At 40.0% G+C, this 15,976-nt stretch overlaps 2 protein-coding genes across 3 annotated transcripts; both read right to left on the bottom strand.

The window, feature by feature from the left end:
* Positions 1 to 694: 694 nt before the first annotated feature.
* On the bottom strand, positions 695 to 8,714 carry FBXO4 (F-box protein 4). Of its 2 annotated transcripts, none has more exons than XM_017823682.1 (7): positions 8,516 to 8,714; positions 8,116 to 8,351; positions 6,166 to 6,386; positions 5,086 to 5,161; positions 4,424 to 4,602; positions 3,353 to 3,528; positions 695 to 2,327 (listed from the first exon to the last, which is right to left on the bottom strand). In XM_017823682.1, exons 1-7 carry the CDS (start codon positions 8,561 to 8,563, stop codon positions 2,238 to 2,240), a joined length of 1,026 nt encoding a protein of 341 aa, XP_017679171.1. In that variant the 5' UTR covers positions 8,564 to 8,714; the 3' UTR covers positions 695 to 2,237. The 2 variants fall into 2 exon arrangements, with proteins under 2 accessions (XP_017679171.1, XP_017679172.1); XM_017823683.1 differs by lacking the exon at positions 8,516 to 8,714 and adding an exon at positions 8,445 to 8,500 and having other exon boundaries at positions 6,166 to 6,405.
* Positions 8,715 to 8,809: 95 nt separating this feature from the next.
* CUNH5orf51 (chromosome unknown C5orf51 homolog) lies at positions 8,810 to 12,035 on the bottom strand. Its single transcript, XM_017823594.1, has 6 exons — positions 11,948 to 12,035; positions 11,541 to 11,641; positions 10,997 to 11,143; positions 10,464 to 10,595; positions 10,156 to 10,270; positions 8,810 to 9,266 (listed from the first exon to the last, which is right to left on the bottom strand). Exons 1-6 carry the CDS (start codon positions 12,033 to 12,035, stop codon positions 8,977 to 8,979), a joined length of 873 nt encoding a protein of 290 aa, XP_017679083.1. The 3' UTR covers positions 8,810 to 8,976.
* Between the last annotated feature and the right edge of the window lie 3,941 nt (positions 12,036 to 15,976).

Here is a 15,976-nt window from a genome sequence, read left to right as displayed (position 1 = left end):
AATACAAGGCCAATTAGATTTAAAAAAAAAAAGGGTTTTACATTAGAAAGTTTTAAAATACATTTATGTCATGATTTCACATCAAACTATTTTTGAATTTGTAACAATATAAGTCCCAAGCTTAACTGACTAACTATGCTTCTAAATTCATCAAACTCAAAAATTTAAATAGTAGAAACTGGTTTAGTTTAAAGATAAAAGATAGTGCTAAATTAAATATGGAGTACATCTCTGCAACTAATTGGTGTATGTATGCTCAACAGGCTGGCTGCCTCTCCATAGCACACCTCTGTGCATCTCAGTGCTCTTTTGGACAGTGTACCCGGTCATCTTCCTTGCCTGTACTGATCCACCACGGCACTCGATCATGCAGATCTGTGACTGTATGGACCTCTCATTCCGACTGTTTGTTTTCTAGACTGCATCCTTAAAACTCATAATTCTTGAAGTTATTCTACCTTTAAGTTAACGTAACTAATGTTCTTTAGATTAAAAAAAATTATATACCCTACGTTATCCTGACCTTTTGAGAGGACAGTGAGGGAATATCTGTTAATTAAACTGGCAACATAAAATAACCTTGTTCATTATGATAGCAATGCTAATTCATTATGTTGTGACAGCATGACTGCAGTGTGTGTGCACACATTGCACACATGTGGAGGGCTTAACACACATAGAAAGACTGTAAACATCGTTCTTTAAAAAATAATTTATTCCTTGTGAAGAAAGTAGAATGATGATCTTACATAAACCCCCCATATCTGTAGCTGACGTAGCATCAGGTTGCTGCATTCGACCTTCTACTTACAGATCAGTATGAAATTATTAGGACTAGAAGGAAAGTCGCACACATCCAGTCACAAGGCATGGAATTTTACCCTAAATACTCATGAATCTATCGCATGTGCTCTATTTTAAAGGGCAAAACACGCATACACTATTAAAAAAAAGAGGGATAAACCACAGAATTTTCACAGTGTATCTTCCGATGGATTTTCCCTTGAAACTCCCATATGTCCAAAAACATTTAGAAAGCTGAATTAATTGCGCATAAAGATTAAAAAAAGACATTTTCTAGGTCATTAAAAAAAACCCCAACCATTTTCTCAAATGGAGTATTTCTGACATAGCTGTGTTGAGCATCACTCACACTTCCCACACAAAGGGCAGTTACAGCTGTATTGCACCACACAATCATTTATCTAGGTTCCAAAGAGAAGTTGTGAGACTGTTGAATTTCCATGGAGAGAGGAAAACAAGCAAGAAGCACAGAAAGTAAATAAGTGCACAGGCAAAAAAATCCAAGGGAAGTTTCTGAACATTCATCCAATAATAAAAACACAAAAAAGGTGGAAGACTATGACTATCTTAAACATCTATATGGAAAATGCAATTCCAGTTTTAAAATGTTACTTCCCTTTTTAGAAAAATATTTGCAACTGTGTAGAAAATTTCAAAGACAGGTACAATTCATACCTGGAAATGGCCACAACTATTTCAGTAACTGATAGTTTATGTATTTGATAAAGTTCTGAAGTACTAATGATTCTATTTAACATGTGTTCATGACATCAGAGGTATGTGCAGTTCAAGCTAATAATTTCAACAGAAAAAGAAAGATGCTGAAGTCTACCGTGGTTGGTTAAAAAACAGGATCACAAATAAGAAACAACAATTCATACATGGCAGTTTGCTTCTAAGAATTTTGGTCTGACTGACATTCCTTATGCTATTTTTTGTATAGACATTGTTTCTGGAAAAAATGCAGGGGAATTCTTTCTGTCAGCCTACTACTGTACCAAGTACAGTATATTTTCTTTGGTTGGGAACTGTCCCTGTCGAGATCTCCACTGAAAATGTTGACTGAACGTGTGGTGCCTGCCACAGGGCTGTGCTGATAAACTAATGTAGTGTTACATGTATTTACTGAAGAGAACAGACAATCAGATATACTGAGAAGATTGTACTGAAGGCCCCCGGCTGAAAGAAGGAAAACAACCAAAACACCCAAACTGACCCGCCCAATTACTTCATAGCTGCTGGAATCCAAGCAATCCTACTTGTACTTCTAATTCGGGACTGTAGTTGGAAGAATGTTAAGTATGTGCAGTGATATAAATGCAGGGTTGTCTTTTAAATTTTCCTTCCAACAGCGCCCCTGCAGGAAGGACAAGACTCTCGCTAAATGAAATGCAAAATGCCAAAGGGTTTATACAGTGCAATACACAAGTCCATTACTGTGCATTTTTACAATTTACTTCTTCCAAGAGCCACTCAATTCCATTTAGCAAACCATCTAAAGTTGCAGCTACATTGTCCTGCACCTGTGAAAATAAAAAAGAAGCTAATGTATTAGAGATATCAGGTTACAGGATCTAACAGTATTTTAACATCACTCCATGTCCATCCATGAAGTCAGAAACAACCATATAAAATCTAAATTTTTATTATTGATCTAAAGGTCCCTTAGATAAAAAAGGCTTCATAAGAGTAAGCAAACAAAAAAACCCCACATTAAAACCCATCAGAAAAGCTTTCACTCTTGGTACCAATGTGTGTTTTTTCTCAATCATTCCATCAGGTTCCATTCTGGAACACTGTCCTTAATTTACAGATGACAATGTACTTGAAAATTCTTCTTGTAACTCTTAAAGCAAAAATGCTGCTAGCTCCAGACTTCTACGCATATTATTACTATTCGGATTTTGTAACTTTTATCAAGAGGTTATTACAAACAGTTTGGGTTTTTAAAAGCCTGTAAACATTTTCCTTATGAAAATTAAGGAATTATATCAAATGAAATTTTAGTTTTTTTCTGTTTTTATTATTCTTCAGCTACACAACATTAACAAAAATTAATTATATGTGGCTGAATCATGCTAATATATACTGTGCTTGACACGCATAAAAAAACAGGTTCAGGACCTCACATCCTATGTAAAAAACTGATTTGTCAAAAACTTGAACACATCACATCAAGCGAGCAACAGTCTCCTAAAAATGGCCCAAAAATCTATCTTGTTTCCAAGGCCTTGGGTTATGACTCAAGTAATTTAGATTTAAATTAACTGAAGCTTCCTTACTCCCTTCAAGACCAGCATTTGTCCTTCCTTACATTCTGAAGTCTCTTGTGTGTTCCTGGAGAAGCCACTGAACTCCCTATTCTCAGACAGACTAATGATTCAGCTTAGAGGACCAGAGAAACTAAATCCCTCACTTAAGTGTAGGGCTCATGTGCCAGTGTTAAAAGCTGCACACTTGCTTAGGTAGGAGTGGTTCAGGAACCTGAAAGTCTAAACTGAATGTAAGTCAAAGGAGAAACAGAAAATAAAGGTTTAAATGCAAGTACCATCCAGGGCTGACGTAGCAGATTTAGTTGCAACTGATGTGCCACATAAACACATGGAATTCTTTCCACACCAATGTGAGAGACACAGGACAAAACCAGCAGAGGTCTGTTCGGAGGCCCGAGGGCTGGATCAATCATGGCCAAAATACGAGCCCATTCCTCCTGACGATCATGCTCTGAGAAACAATTTTTAACATATGAGTCTTAAATACACGCAAATCCAAGGAAGCATTTTGTTGTTATTTCGGAGGATTTCTTTAATTTCTTTTTTTATTTGAGAGGTGACGAAATAGAGGGCTGGAAGGGCGAAATGATCTAGTTCTGCCTATCACAATACTGATTCACCTGCACTCATGTCACACAAATATTAATGTCATGTTTAGATGTTATTTAAGGTCTCCATAGATTCTACAGGCAACCTATTTCAGTCCTTAACATCAGTGTTTTCCTAGTACCTTACACAGATCAAAACTGCAACAAGCCATTCAGACATACTTACATACTGTACAGTCAGCAGCTCTTCCCTACTGGATGTACTTTTCTGCTTAGTATATCCCTTCACATTTTTTTTTTACCCACTTCTTTTCTGAACTAGTCCTTTCTCTCCATTTAAAGCTGATGAACGTAAAGACAGTTACAGTAATATCTGGATTATTCTCTTACAGGACTATACTAATTTAGACTAATTGCATCTTCTACTGAAGTTTTCCTGGTTAAAGTTCTGTTTCCAGACTATTACACCACAAACAATGTATTTCAGGCTTCTCCTGAAGGCCAAGGGTTTTGTTTATGTTGTTTTTTAATCCAGATGATTTCCAACATGTAATTTAGATGGCAATTGTATCAGTATGTGCCCCAAACAAAAGAAGGAGCCATAACCTCTCAAAGGTTGATGAGAAAGTGTCTAGGATAGGGAACCTCTTCCACAGGATAAGCCACGAAGAAATAGCACTAATAAAGCAGATTTTGAAAGGATGAGAATGTGGATTTTGATGTACTGTATATTATTTGTAATTTTTATAACATTCCAATTATTCTCAAAGTATGAATAAATAAAGATAAAGCCCTTACTTTTATGAGCTTCTGCATTAGCAACATAAATGAATCCATCAACTACTTCGCACACCTTCTTCACTTGATCTATTACACTGTAGTGCACGGCTTGCTGATTCCCTTCTGTGCTGTTCTCTTGGTAAAACATCTTATTCACAGCAACAGCTTGCTCTGTCCTTGCTCTCCTCCTTTCCACACTGGAAGATATTTCAATATTTCAGTAGTCAGGTTAACTGAGAAAGCAAAACTCAATCCTGAGAGTCTAGGTAGCAGAGGAAAGGGACAAGAAAATGGTATGAACCAGCAAAACGATTCTGCTCCCTCCCGCCCCACCTTCTTTCCTGGTGTTCATATAGAGATGGCTAGCAATCTGCATGTGAAAATACACCCCGGGATGAGTTTATATAGTGTTGCAAAAGGGAATCAACCAAGGTTTCAAGAGGGATTGAAGCACCTGTACTGTAGGTATGTAAGAGGCTTGGAAAAGGTTTATCACTTCCATGTGAAAACTCAGCAATTGAAAAAAAGAAAGGAAAAGCAAAGATATTGATGCTTCAATTTATAGGGAATTTCGATGCATGTGAATGCACATATAGAAGTCACATGACAAAAAGATGAGGAAGGTATGAAATGAATGAGAAACTGTACTTTTTATTTAGCAGAGCCAAATCTTATCTTACCTGGTGGTGGAGTACAATGTCAGAATATTGAATTTTTGACTGTTATTAAACTGAAAACTGACTCCTGATCCAATTCCTACAGGAAAAAAATGAATGTATGAGATTACAACTACTTGGCTACTGAATATAATTAAGTAGTAGTCTGAATATTCCAGTGGTGCTATAAAATGCATATATTCAAGCCTAGATACTGCTGCTAGGGGTAGCAGATTTACTACCTTACAATTAAATTTTATACATGCCCTAATTGGTCAGACTATTAATTTAATGAAAATCAATTCAATTATATTCAAAAAAATGAGGCATTTCCATATTTCTGATAATTAGACTTGAACCTAGAAACCGAAATCAGAAAGGAGGCAGACTTGTGTTTACTAGCTGAAATTGTCATAGCAAAGGCTCTAGTCTGTTAAAGACAAGCTGCATTGAAAAGGATGGAGAGAAATTAAAAAAAAAAAAAAACTAAAAAATAATTTTCACACTTCCTACAAATACAGTTTAATTATTCTAATTCTGATGTGCTGAAATAAACATTAGTTAAAAAGTAATACATTTTTGTCTCTGGTTTGGACTGAAGTGAAATTACAGATGTTCAAAGTTATTCTTTTACACACCAAAAAAAATCCTTCACCTGCTCCTGTAACTCTTCTAAATGAAATTTACACCATTTGACATAATCATGTAAAGGATCAGTCTTGAGTTCTTGTATAAAAACAAAAATGTGTTTTTTAACCCCTCACTGCAAGAGTAGTACCTAAACGAAGTTCTGTCTGCATTTATCCATTACAACAAGAGCTGTAACATGGAATTTTGGATGAAATAAGTACGAGGAGTAAAATGATTCTTCTAACATTGTGCAAATTTAGTCATAAATTCACTGCAGCTATTAGTTTGTCCCAAATGTTCTCTGCATTTATCCTTCTGAATGAATACAAAGAAAGAAAATGGTTTTTTTCCATGATGTTACTGACTTTTATGGGGACAAAAAACCCCATCCTTTTTCTCTGTTTCTCCTACCACATTTTTTTGTGTTATATTTGTTCACAAAATATAAAGGCCAAAAGCCAGAACCATCATTACCATGAATTTGTCTATGAGGTAGGCCAGCTACTACCAGAATTTCTGGGCACGTCATCATCTTTTGCACTAACGAGTCATCCAGCTCTTCCAAACCCGGCCCAAACATGGCAAAGCGAGGTTCTGCCTGAGTGACCAGTGATTGCAGAAAGGAAGTCACAGCCCCATACCGGGGTCGGCTTGATCTCAAACTTCTTCTACCCTGAGGACAGCTCTTTTTGTATCTGTGTAAAATAGATGCAACTAGAAATTAAACACAAGATACAGAAGAGGTATTAATCAAACAACATAAATTGACTTAGGTCCCACACTTCTTATGCTTTGCTACTGGTTCAACTCAGAAAGCATAGGTCAAAAATTATAGAGTTCCAAACTGATGCTTTCAAACACCAGTACAAAGCAGGCAAAGACAGCCGTTCCTTTGAAGTCCAAATACTGACTTTTTGGACCTTGTTATGTTGCTATCAATAGATCATTCAGTTTATTTAAAATAAAATAAACTAAAATAAAATAAAATTACACATTCCCCCACCCTCACTGAACACACAATACAGATAAAATAACATCAAAGCAGATGAGTCACATAAAAAAATAAAATTAGGAAAATTAGACTGGTGAGTGCATTTCAAACTTTAATTAGACTGCACCTGTGCTTGAAAGAGGTAACCACCTGAAATGGACCATGTCCCCTGCAGGTACAGAGCATGCATGCTGTGAAAGATCAGTGTTGTCTGCAAGCTTATGCGCTTGCTTGGTGCACAAGCTAGAAAGCATGAAAAGACTTTGGTAACCAAGGGGAAGAGTAAGAGTAAGACAGATATCCTAGAGCAGCAGCTTCAGTCTGCTTCTGCAGTCATGGTAGGCTGTTGCTGGACAAACCACTTCTAAATGAAATTTACACCATGTGACGTGATCATATAAAGGATCAGTCTTAAATTCTTGTATAAAAACAACAAATGTGTGCTCTTCTACACCTACACTGAGATATTTCAGTTGAGATCAGCAGAACCACTAAGTGCACACAGACACAATAGAAATCAGTGGGAGGTGGTTTCGAACAGGTGATGCTCTGAAGTATTCAGACCTGAAGAGATTTAAATCCAATTTCAAAATCAGTATATATTTTGCACTTAAAATTCTGGGTGCATTGTTCCTGTCTGTAAAGTGGGGCTGAAGGGCACAGAGATTGCAGAAGCTAGTCCATTTAACGTGAAAAAACACGTTAAGCATCACCTTTGGAAAATTTAACTGCAAATAAATAAAAAACCCCAAACAAACCCACGAACCACTACTACAAATTAATCAATGGAATTGAATGAAGTTAAAAAAAAATCCCACAAAATAATCTGCTTGTTTAAGAAGTTCTTGTCAGTAATCTAAACACATTGTGAGTGTTGCTATTCTTGTCAACTATACTATCTGAAACCAGTCTTTTACAGCCTTCAACAATCAGAGCTAAAGCAATACTACTTGTTCTTCTATGCACATTCAAAAAACCTTCTTTTAATTATTAGGTCTTCCATGTAAGATGAAAAAAATAAAGATTCATTCCACTTGCCGTAGTTTGAAAACTTTTTAGTACTTTTATTAAAGAAGAAATCACTTGCCATTGTACTGAGAGCAAAGAACTCTTCTTATCAACAGTATGCAGAGCTTTTGAGATGACTGTATTTCTGTGGCATAGCAAAGCATAGTTTACGAACAGCTTTAATTAGCTCTTTTTTTACAATGTCTTACATTCCTGTTGAGCTACCAACAGAAAAGAGCTGACCAGACCATCGAACAGCAGGAAACTGTATTTCCAAAATAAACAATGGATTTGATAAAAGATCAAAATTTAAACAGGAGATTACAGCAGAGCTTTATTGCTGTATACATGAAACATGCCTGTGGGCTGAGTATTACTTCTGAAGAGAGACTGAAAGTCATGTAAGGGAACACGAAGATACTTACACTGCCATGTAATCATACAGTGCTTTATCGCTGGCCTCTGAAAAGGCTTTATTAAAAACCTCCACATCTGGGAGCGACTTCCAATCAACAGACGCCCAGAGGGGGAGATCCCGCAGGAGAAAATACCTCCACAACAACGGGTCCCGCACCGCCGCCCTCCAGTAACTACTCGTGCTTCCCAGGTGGCACAGATCTTGGGGCGAGAGGAAGGACATGATGTTCAGCTGCACGTCGATCTGAAAACCAGGGAGAGCAGCGCTTTAAGCGACTCGGGAACGTTCCGCGGCGGAGCCGGGAGAGGCGGGATGTCCCGACCGGGCCCCACTCACCGGCAGCCTCTGCAGGGCGCTCGTCTCCTCCGCATCCACCGCTCCCGGAGGACGCGCAGCCCACCCCTCACAGCCGCTTCCAAGCCTCCTCCCCGCTCCTCTCCTCCCTCAGCAGCCATGGCGCCGCCGCCGCCCCTCACACCGCAGCGCGCCGGCGCCGCGGACTTTGGCACCGCCGAGGAGGCGCCGCCATCCTGCACCGAGGGCTGGTTACTTCGGCAGCTTTGTTTGAGTGTGGCGGGTTTTTGTTTTGTTGAGGTTTTCCCCCTCTCTCCTCCGCTCAGCTTCCCCGCCCTTCCCCCTCAGAAATACTTGATTACACTTTGGACCTTGGTATTCCAGTTCTTTGAGATTGCGCGTGTGGGTTTTTTTTAATGCAGCAGAAGTATACATTTCGATTTAAAAATTAATAATAATAATAACAAAAAAACAAAACAAAACAAAACAAAAAAAAAAAAACCCAGACACGGAAGCAGAGGCAAAACTCCTTAGTTGTGCTCCGAGGACATGGGTTTTCTTCTGGTGGTGGATCTTAGCTGTGGGATTTCACAAAGTCACGCAACATTTGTTTTGCCATCGTCGTGTTCCACCCTTGGCCTTTTAAAGGTCCCTCACATACCGTCACATACTTTGTTAACATGTTTTTCCCTGTTTCTTGGAAGTCCAGCCACACGCTCTGTGTTCCGCTGCCCAGGCTGCTGTCACACACAGGATCTATTGACTCACGGCTTTCCTGCTTCCCTTCTCCCCCGTGTTTCAGTCCCCAGTAGCACATTTCTCCACTGTACATCATTGCCAGTAAGTGTGTGTCACTAAATATACCTGCAAAAATAATTTATATGGAGTACTTTATTGTTCTAAGAAAGTACACAGCTTGTTAACTTTTTTTTTTAGTTTCCTGAAAAAAAATTCCAAAATGACAGTCTCAGCCTGTTAAATAGGTAAACCAAAAAACCAAGTCTTAACCTTGAGATGACTGACAATGCCCAGAAGAGAACACAGATCAAGACTGTGCATGTTACTCTGTCCATTTTGGCCCTCCATAATGCTAAAATCTTTAAGATTGCCATCTAACCAAAATTCTGATAATTATGTTTGCCTATTATCGTTGAGAATTTCAGTATTACGCAAAGGCATGACTGTGCATATTTATGTTAGAATATTTCTGTGCCTCCCATAATTCAAGACTGAAAGAAGACAGTTCTATAGATTGCTCTATAGTAATGCAACTTACATAAAGCTATATAGTGACAGAGAGAATTTGCCAGATCTGAACAGTTCTGCTTGTAGTTTTTACCTGTGTGAAGTCTTTAATTCTTTGTACCTGTGTTATCCTAGAGCTAAACAGGCAGACCAATAGGCAAACATCTAGCACCCTCTGCAGCCGTATCTGTGCCTTAAACATCTGTCAATTGTCAACTGGATGGCTGCAAAACACACATGCTCAGCATAAAACACCCGCAGTCTCAGTTCACCTTCATCCAGTGTGCTCAAAAACACAGGGAAAATGACCACCACCACTTTCTAAAATCCACGAGTCAAAAAAGAAGGGGGTGACCACTGCTGCCTGCTTATTTGCCTCATTATTACCTTCTTGTTCTAAAAAGTGACAGGTTTTGAATACAAATTCAAAGAATGAAAACACACAAAAAACCACTTCATAAAGTGAGGGGGTTGTGGGTTTTTTTCAGTTTTTTTTGGGTTTGTTTACCTTCACTGAGTAATCTAGCTGTGTCTTTATCTTGAAGTAAGACATCTTCATTTAGCTGAAGAGGGCATCTAAAGCTAAGCATCTTCATCAAGTAATGAACTCCATCATTAAGACACTGAGGACAGTTAAAAACGAGGAAAAAATAAATTCTGGTTAAATTAATGGTAGCCAGAAATACTTCTATGAATTCCCCAAAACCCTACAAAAAAAAAAGATTAAAAAAAAAAAAAGTACCCATATTTTAAAAGTGAAGAGTCAAACTTTAAAACTGTATTCACAAGCTCATAGAATGTTTTAATTTACTTTACCTTTTTAAACGTGGCAATGTTTCCTTGTAGCCATTCTCTCCTTTCTTTTGCTGTATGACAGTACATGTAAAGCAGGGCTCCTTTCCTCCAGTAAAGACATTCTAACAATTCTGCACCAAGGATGTTAATGGGCTGAAATAAAATCCAACAAACTGGGCTAACACAAAAATAACCCACCTGAACTAGTCATAAACACAGTAACACATGCAAAGAGTCTCTTACTTCAGAGGCTGTACTTGACAGCAACACTCAGAAACACAAGACTAACCGAATACTGAAAACGGCCAAATCAAACTATCATTAACATGTCATACAATCGTAAAATGTTAGTGAGAGAAATTCTGAGCACGCAACAAGTTATTTGAAACAATATTTTCATGAATCAGCATTTAAATACAAGAAAGAGTTGAAAATCTTTCAAAATACCTCAAGTTCTGCCCATCAAAAATACAAATACTACCATCCTGTTTCAGATTTTTTATTTTAAAATAATGAAATAATTAATTCTCTGGCTCAAGAACATCAGTACTCACTTCTTCATCTACGTTGCATTCCCTCACTAGATGTTCTGGTTCTGAAAGAATACAAATAAGTTCTTTAAGTTTTTGCAAGGAAGTTTCTTCTGGAAAACCGTCATCCACAAGCTGATTTTCCTCAAAATACGTTATGTCTAGGACAGCCTATGAAAACAAGAAGACATACAAAGGAAAAACACTACTGGCAAAATAATGAAGTAGTGGTGTGTTGTAACATAGAAATCTTGTTAGTTTATAAAACAATACAATTTGAAGGTATTTTTTAACATTTTGTTTACTAAAGGTGCAAGTTATAAGTATTGAAAGATTGCTGGCAGTGAACGTAAAGTCAAACCCCTTTCTGTTCCTAAAGTATCAGTACAATTATTCTCGACTCCCAAGTTATCCAAGTCAACTGCAGCCATGTGCTTCACAGATGTTCACCGTACACACCAAGTAACAAGATATCCTTTTCTGCTCTATCCTCCTTTATACATCAAAACTTCTCTCACAATATACACAGATTTTCTTGAAAGTCAGCTTGGTGGTTTAAATACAATACCTGGGTATAGAGCTGAAAAAGAGCAGAAGGAGGCTCTTTCCCTTCGTTACAGAGGTCCTTCAGCTTCTCCAGAGCAGCTGAGCCTTTTGCTAGGAAGGTATCTGAAGGAAGAACACAATGCTTCCTTAGCACTGAAAGGCACTCAGCAGGAGCCTCGCTTCCTCTCCTTTTTCACATGGCTTCATCCACCCTCGCGGTATTTACAACAGCAGCTGGGTAACAGCGCTTAAGCAAGCCAGCTGTCCTGTTAGCCCGCACCTTTCACAATTAAACTGAGGGCATCCGCGGCACGCTCCGCTGTTCCCAAGCCGACCCCCACGCTCCGTTCGCGGGGATGCCCTACACCCCGCCCTGAGGGCCGCCCTCCGCCTGGTTCTCGGCCCGTCCCCCCTCGCTGTGCCGCTCACCGTCCCCGGCCGCGCCCCGGGGCGCCCCGAGCCGCCGGCCCAGCGCCGCCAGCCGGGGCCGCAGCGCGAGCACTGCCGGCAGCGCCATGGCCGCGCCCGCGCACACGCGCAGGCGCAGCGGGGCCGCGCCGGCGGGGCGGGAGCGGCGGGGCTGTGGCACAGCAGAGCCGCGGGAGTGGGGTCGGCGGTGCCGGGCGTCGGGGCTGCCTCGCCTCCCTCAGCTCCCGCCCCGCCGGGACAGCCCTGCGCGCAACGAAGGCCGCGAGGGCAACTTTGGTTGTGTGGAGGCGTGAAAGCTCTTGAATAACAGGCGTCCATGGCGTCTGCGGATCCGTGTCACGGTCCCTCGGGGAGAGTCGCTCGCGTGAGCCTGTGTCAGCAGAATTTATGTAGTGAACTTACGCGTTGGAAAAGATCTTTGGGATCATCCAGTCCAAACTATGACCAAACACCGACATCTCAACTAGACCATGGCACTTAGTGCCACGTCCAGTTTTTCCTTAAACACCTCCAGGGGCGGTGACTCCACCACCTCCTTAGGCAGCCTATTCCACTATTCAGTCACTCTTTCCCTGAGGAAATTCCTCCTAATGTCCAACTGAAACTTCCTCTGGCAGAGCTTAAGACTACATGCTCCTGTCTTGTCTGTAGTTGCTTGGGAGAAAAGACCGATCCCCTCTGGCTATAGCCTCCTTCCAGGTGGTTGTAGAGAGTGATGAGGTCACCCCTGAGCCTCATCCAGGCTAAACAACTCCAGCTCCCTCAACTGCTCCTCGCAGGACTTGTGCTCCAGACCCTTTGGCAGCCTCCATGCTCCGTGCTCCAGCACCTCAATGTTCTTCATGGATTGAGGGGCCCAGAACTGGACACAGGACTTGAGATGTGGCTTCACCAGTGCCAAGTATAGAGGGAGAATGACGTCCCTGGTTCTGCTGGCTACACTATTCCTGATACAGGCCAAGATGCCATTGGCCACCTGGGACACAGCTGGGCTTTGTTCAGCTGGCTGATAACCAGCACCCCAAAGTCCTTTTCTGCTGAAAAAACTTGATGGGGGTGCTGTCCCTATCAAGTAATGCTTTCCAGTGTCACTGTAAAATAGGTGTTACCCATAAGCAAACTGAAACAAAGGCGGCAAGGATCAAACAGTTTATTTATCAATAAATGGTTTTTTGTTTGTTTGTTTGTTTTTAAACTTACACTTTAGTATTGAATTACTTATCATGCAGAGGTACAGCTGTGAGAGTACACTTAAATCATCCTGAGACCACATACTTTTTGTAAGAGGAATCAGGCACTTTCTCCAACATTTTGTCCAGCTTCAAACCGCACTCGAACTTCAGAAGTGATGAGTAGTTTTCCTTTTATTTGTAACAAAATCTTGCTACTATGTGACAGTAAATCATGCACTATTTTATGTTGTTTAGTTATAATAATACTGCATTTCACTATACTGTTTCCCTAGCCTTCACCATCTCTTTACCTGCCTGGAAAAAGCTAATGCATCAGTGTCTGTTGGAGTAATGTGTCATGAACTCACACAATATTCACGATATTTTTACTTGAATATTTTTTAAAAAAGTTTACTAAAGACATTCTCCCCTTTTCAAGTCATATACTGTTCATCCTGTTAGAGCTTGTGACCCACTAAAGTACTTAAGAAAAAGGTGCCATTTACTTGGGTACTTTAGACCATGAAAAGCTGTCTACTTGCAGGCACAGATGTTTTTGCTGTTGTCTGTCTTATGAAAGAGTTGCCAAACAGATCGAATACAACAAAAAATGTAGAACCTAAAAGGCAAAATTGCGTCTGCTTCCAGAAACGGTTCGATTTATAGAAGAAACCCGTGTTTTGATTGGATATGTATTGTTGTTCATTCCTGCATAGTCAATAGTCAGATACAATTTTTCATCTAAGGAACAGCCAATACTAAAAGTATTCTGGTAGTTAACTATATCCTACCTGTGAGTGGAAGAGGTGGTGCTTCATGTCTTAAGTAAAATACAATGCTTTCCGTGTTGTCATCTTTGGGACTGAAGAATGCCTGCGACATTGACAAGTGCCGTTCTTCAGGTCATTTGCTTGCTTGGTCCTGCCCTTACTTCTCTGTTCCAATACCCAGCTATGATTTAAATGTTGCTTTTTTCACAATTAGTCAAGTGGGCAGGTGTGTCAGCCCTTAATAGTGAAGGAGTCATCATCCAACTTTCAAGATGTGTCCTGTAAAAAACTAAAAAATTAACCCCCGAAGCAACCCAAAACAAAACAAAACACCAAATGGTTGTGTGCTGACTCATTTGATAAAGGAAGTGGTATGTTTTCTTCCTGTGCCTCAGGCACTGCTGCAGCTTACTTTAGCTCTGTCTGTTTTGAAAGCTGGATGTATATGCAGTGACTGTTTTTTTTCCAGAAATGGTTATCCATGCTTTCTTTAAATATATAGTGAAATCTGGCTTTGACCTTAGCAGTGCCTGAAATGGAAGAGGTGTGTGGCTGTTAATATCAGGTTGGGAAAATAGAAGTTGCTACAAATTTTTAAAAAGAGGGTGATGCACAGTTCTCTTGGAAGATTTGTAGGGGTTTGGGTTTTAATTTCCCCAGACCTGATTTTGCCATGAAATGTGTGAGGGAGCAGAAGACACCTCTAGTGGCATTTTTCTTGTATTATACCTTACATACTCCCACTGGGAGATGGTTTGTGAGAAATAGAGGTGACAGGACTTCTGGGCAAATACCCAAGAGACTGCGGAGCCTGGAAGAGGGGCTGGGCTGAACTAGGATGGGGGTGGTGCCTCCTCACTGCAGTGGGGGGGAGCCTTCACCCCTCCCTGGCAGGGAGCTCTGCCTCCCTCCTGGGTGGAGAAGCCTCTGGGCAGCCTGTGTCCTTCCTTTCTTTCCTCAAAGCTGTATTCCCTTTGCCACCTGCAAGCTAAATTTTATAATATATGGAGCTGCCATGCTAGTCTTTTCCCACACCTTCCAAAGTGCTTTGGTGTCAAGAGTGGTGAAAGATAAGGTGTCTGATTGAGGGAATGGTGATTTCAGTTTGCCTTTTGTTTTCACTAAGAATCTGTTCAAATAAACTTCCTGCCAGATATTTGAAAGCCAGTGGCCCAGTTAGGGCTTTACTGCCTCTCACTGTTCTTTTCAGGGCTTGGAAATCTTAACGTTCAGATTTTTAGAGCTTCACACAAAGTTGCATCCCAATATTTTTCTGAAAATTTCTGCTGTTTAAGAAGAAACATTCTTTCTGAGTGACACAACATAAATTATGTTGAAGCAAAAAATGTTTCACTCTGTATTCTAGGGAACAGTTAAAGTAGGGTAAAATGATCTCAGGTGAAGGGATCCATGTGGGATTTGTGATCTGTCAGTGCCTACAACTACCTGGTTTTAAGGCTGCTGTTACTAATGAGGGAAGGTGTAGGGTGTTGACTGTTTAGAGACAGGCTCTGTTCCTAAACTGGTGGAAGAAAACAGGAAAAGTGTGGTGCCAACAGTTGTGGTTGATGGAAGAGAGAAAGCTGTGATTTTGTCCTTCAGAGGCATTGCCACAACTGTTTTCTTTTTTGGGATTTGTATATAAATCTCTCTCTATATATGCAAAGGTATATATGGTGTGAGTGTAAATTAGATTCTGTAGATGGCTACAGTAGGTTCTGATGCTTCTTTCCTTCCAAACCCTAAACTCTTCCTGTCCTTGAGATGTGTGTGTAAATGTGTATGCTGCTAGAGAACAGGCTGGTTGTAATTAAACATTTGGAATTATTTTTGTCCTATATATATTCTGTCAACACTTACTAAGTGCTCTAATATATGTAACTGTGAAACTGGGCTAGTCTGATGTCTCTGAATACCTGAAAACTTTGAACATACTAGAACAAGTAATGTCTTGGATACACATAATTGTCCTACTTTAGTAGTTCAAGGACAACTTCTTTTTGTATTGAAAATTAAACAGAACTTAAAACACAAGAGTGTCGTTCCTTTGTATATTTAATATTCTTTAAACTAGGGAAATGTTTTTA

Source organism: Lepidothrix coronata, unplaced genomic scaffold, assembly GCF_001604755.1.
Source record: "Lepidothrix coronata isolate B3197 unplaced genomic scaffold, Lepidothrix_coronata-1.0 Scaffold104, whole genome shotgun sequence".
Lineage (NCBI taxonomy): Eukaryota > Metazoa > Chordata > Aves > Passeriformes > Pipridae > Lepidothrix > Lepidothrix coronata.
This window is presented reverse-complemented; position numbering and strand designations above follow the sequence as displayed.

Bases quoted from the DNA above. Each gene is read 5' to 3' on its own strand.
- CUNH5orf51 (XM_017823594.1), bottom strand. From the start codon at position 12,035: ATGGCGCTGCCGGCAGTGCTCGCGCTGCGGCCCCGGCTGGCGGCGCTG. The intron at 11,144-11,540 runs GTATTGTATTTA...TTGTTTTCATAG, and splicing joins TTTTTCAGCTCTATACCCAG to GCTGTCCTAGACATAACGTA. The intron at 9,267-10,155 runs GTAAACAAACCC...TTATTTTTGCAG, and splicing joins AGCTAGATTACTCAGTGAAG to GTATATTTAGTGACACACAC.
- FBXO4 (XM_017823682.1), bottom strand. From the start codon at position 8,563: ATGGCTGCTGAGGGAGGAGAGGAGCGGGGAGGAGGCTTGGAAGCGGCT. The intron at 6,387-8,115 runs GTAAGTATCTTC...TATTTTACACAG, and splicing joins CTGTATGATTACATGGCAGT to ATACAAAAAGAGCTGTCCTC. The intron at 3,529-4,423 runs GTAAGGGCTTTA...ATTGTTTCTCAG, and splicing joins TAATGCAGAAGCTCATAAAA to AGCATGATCGTCAGGAGGAA.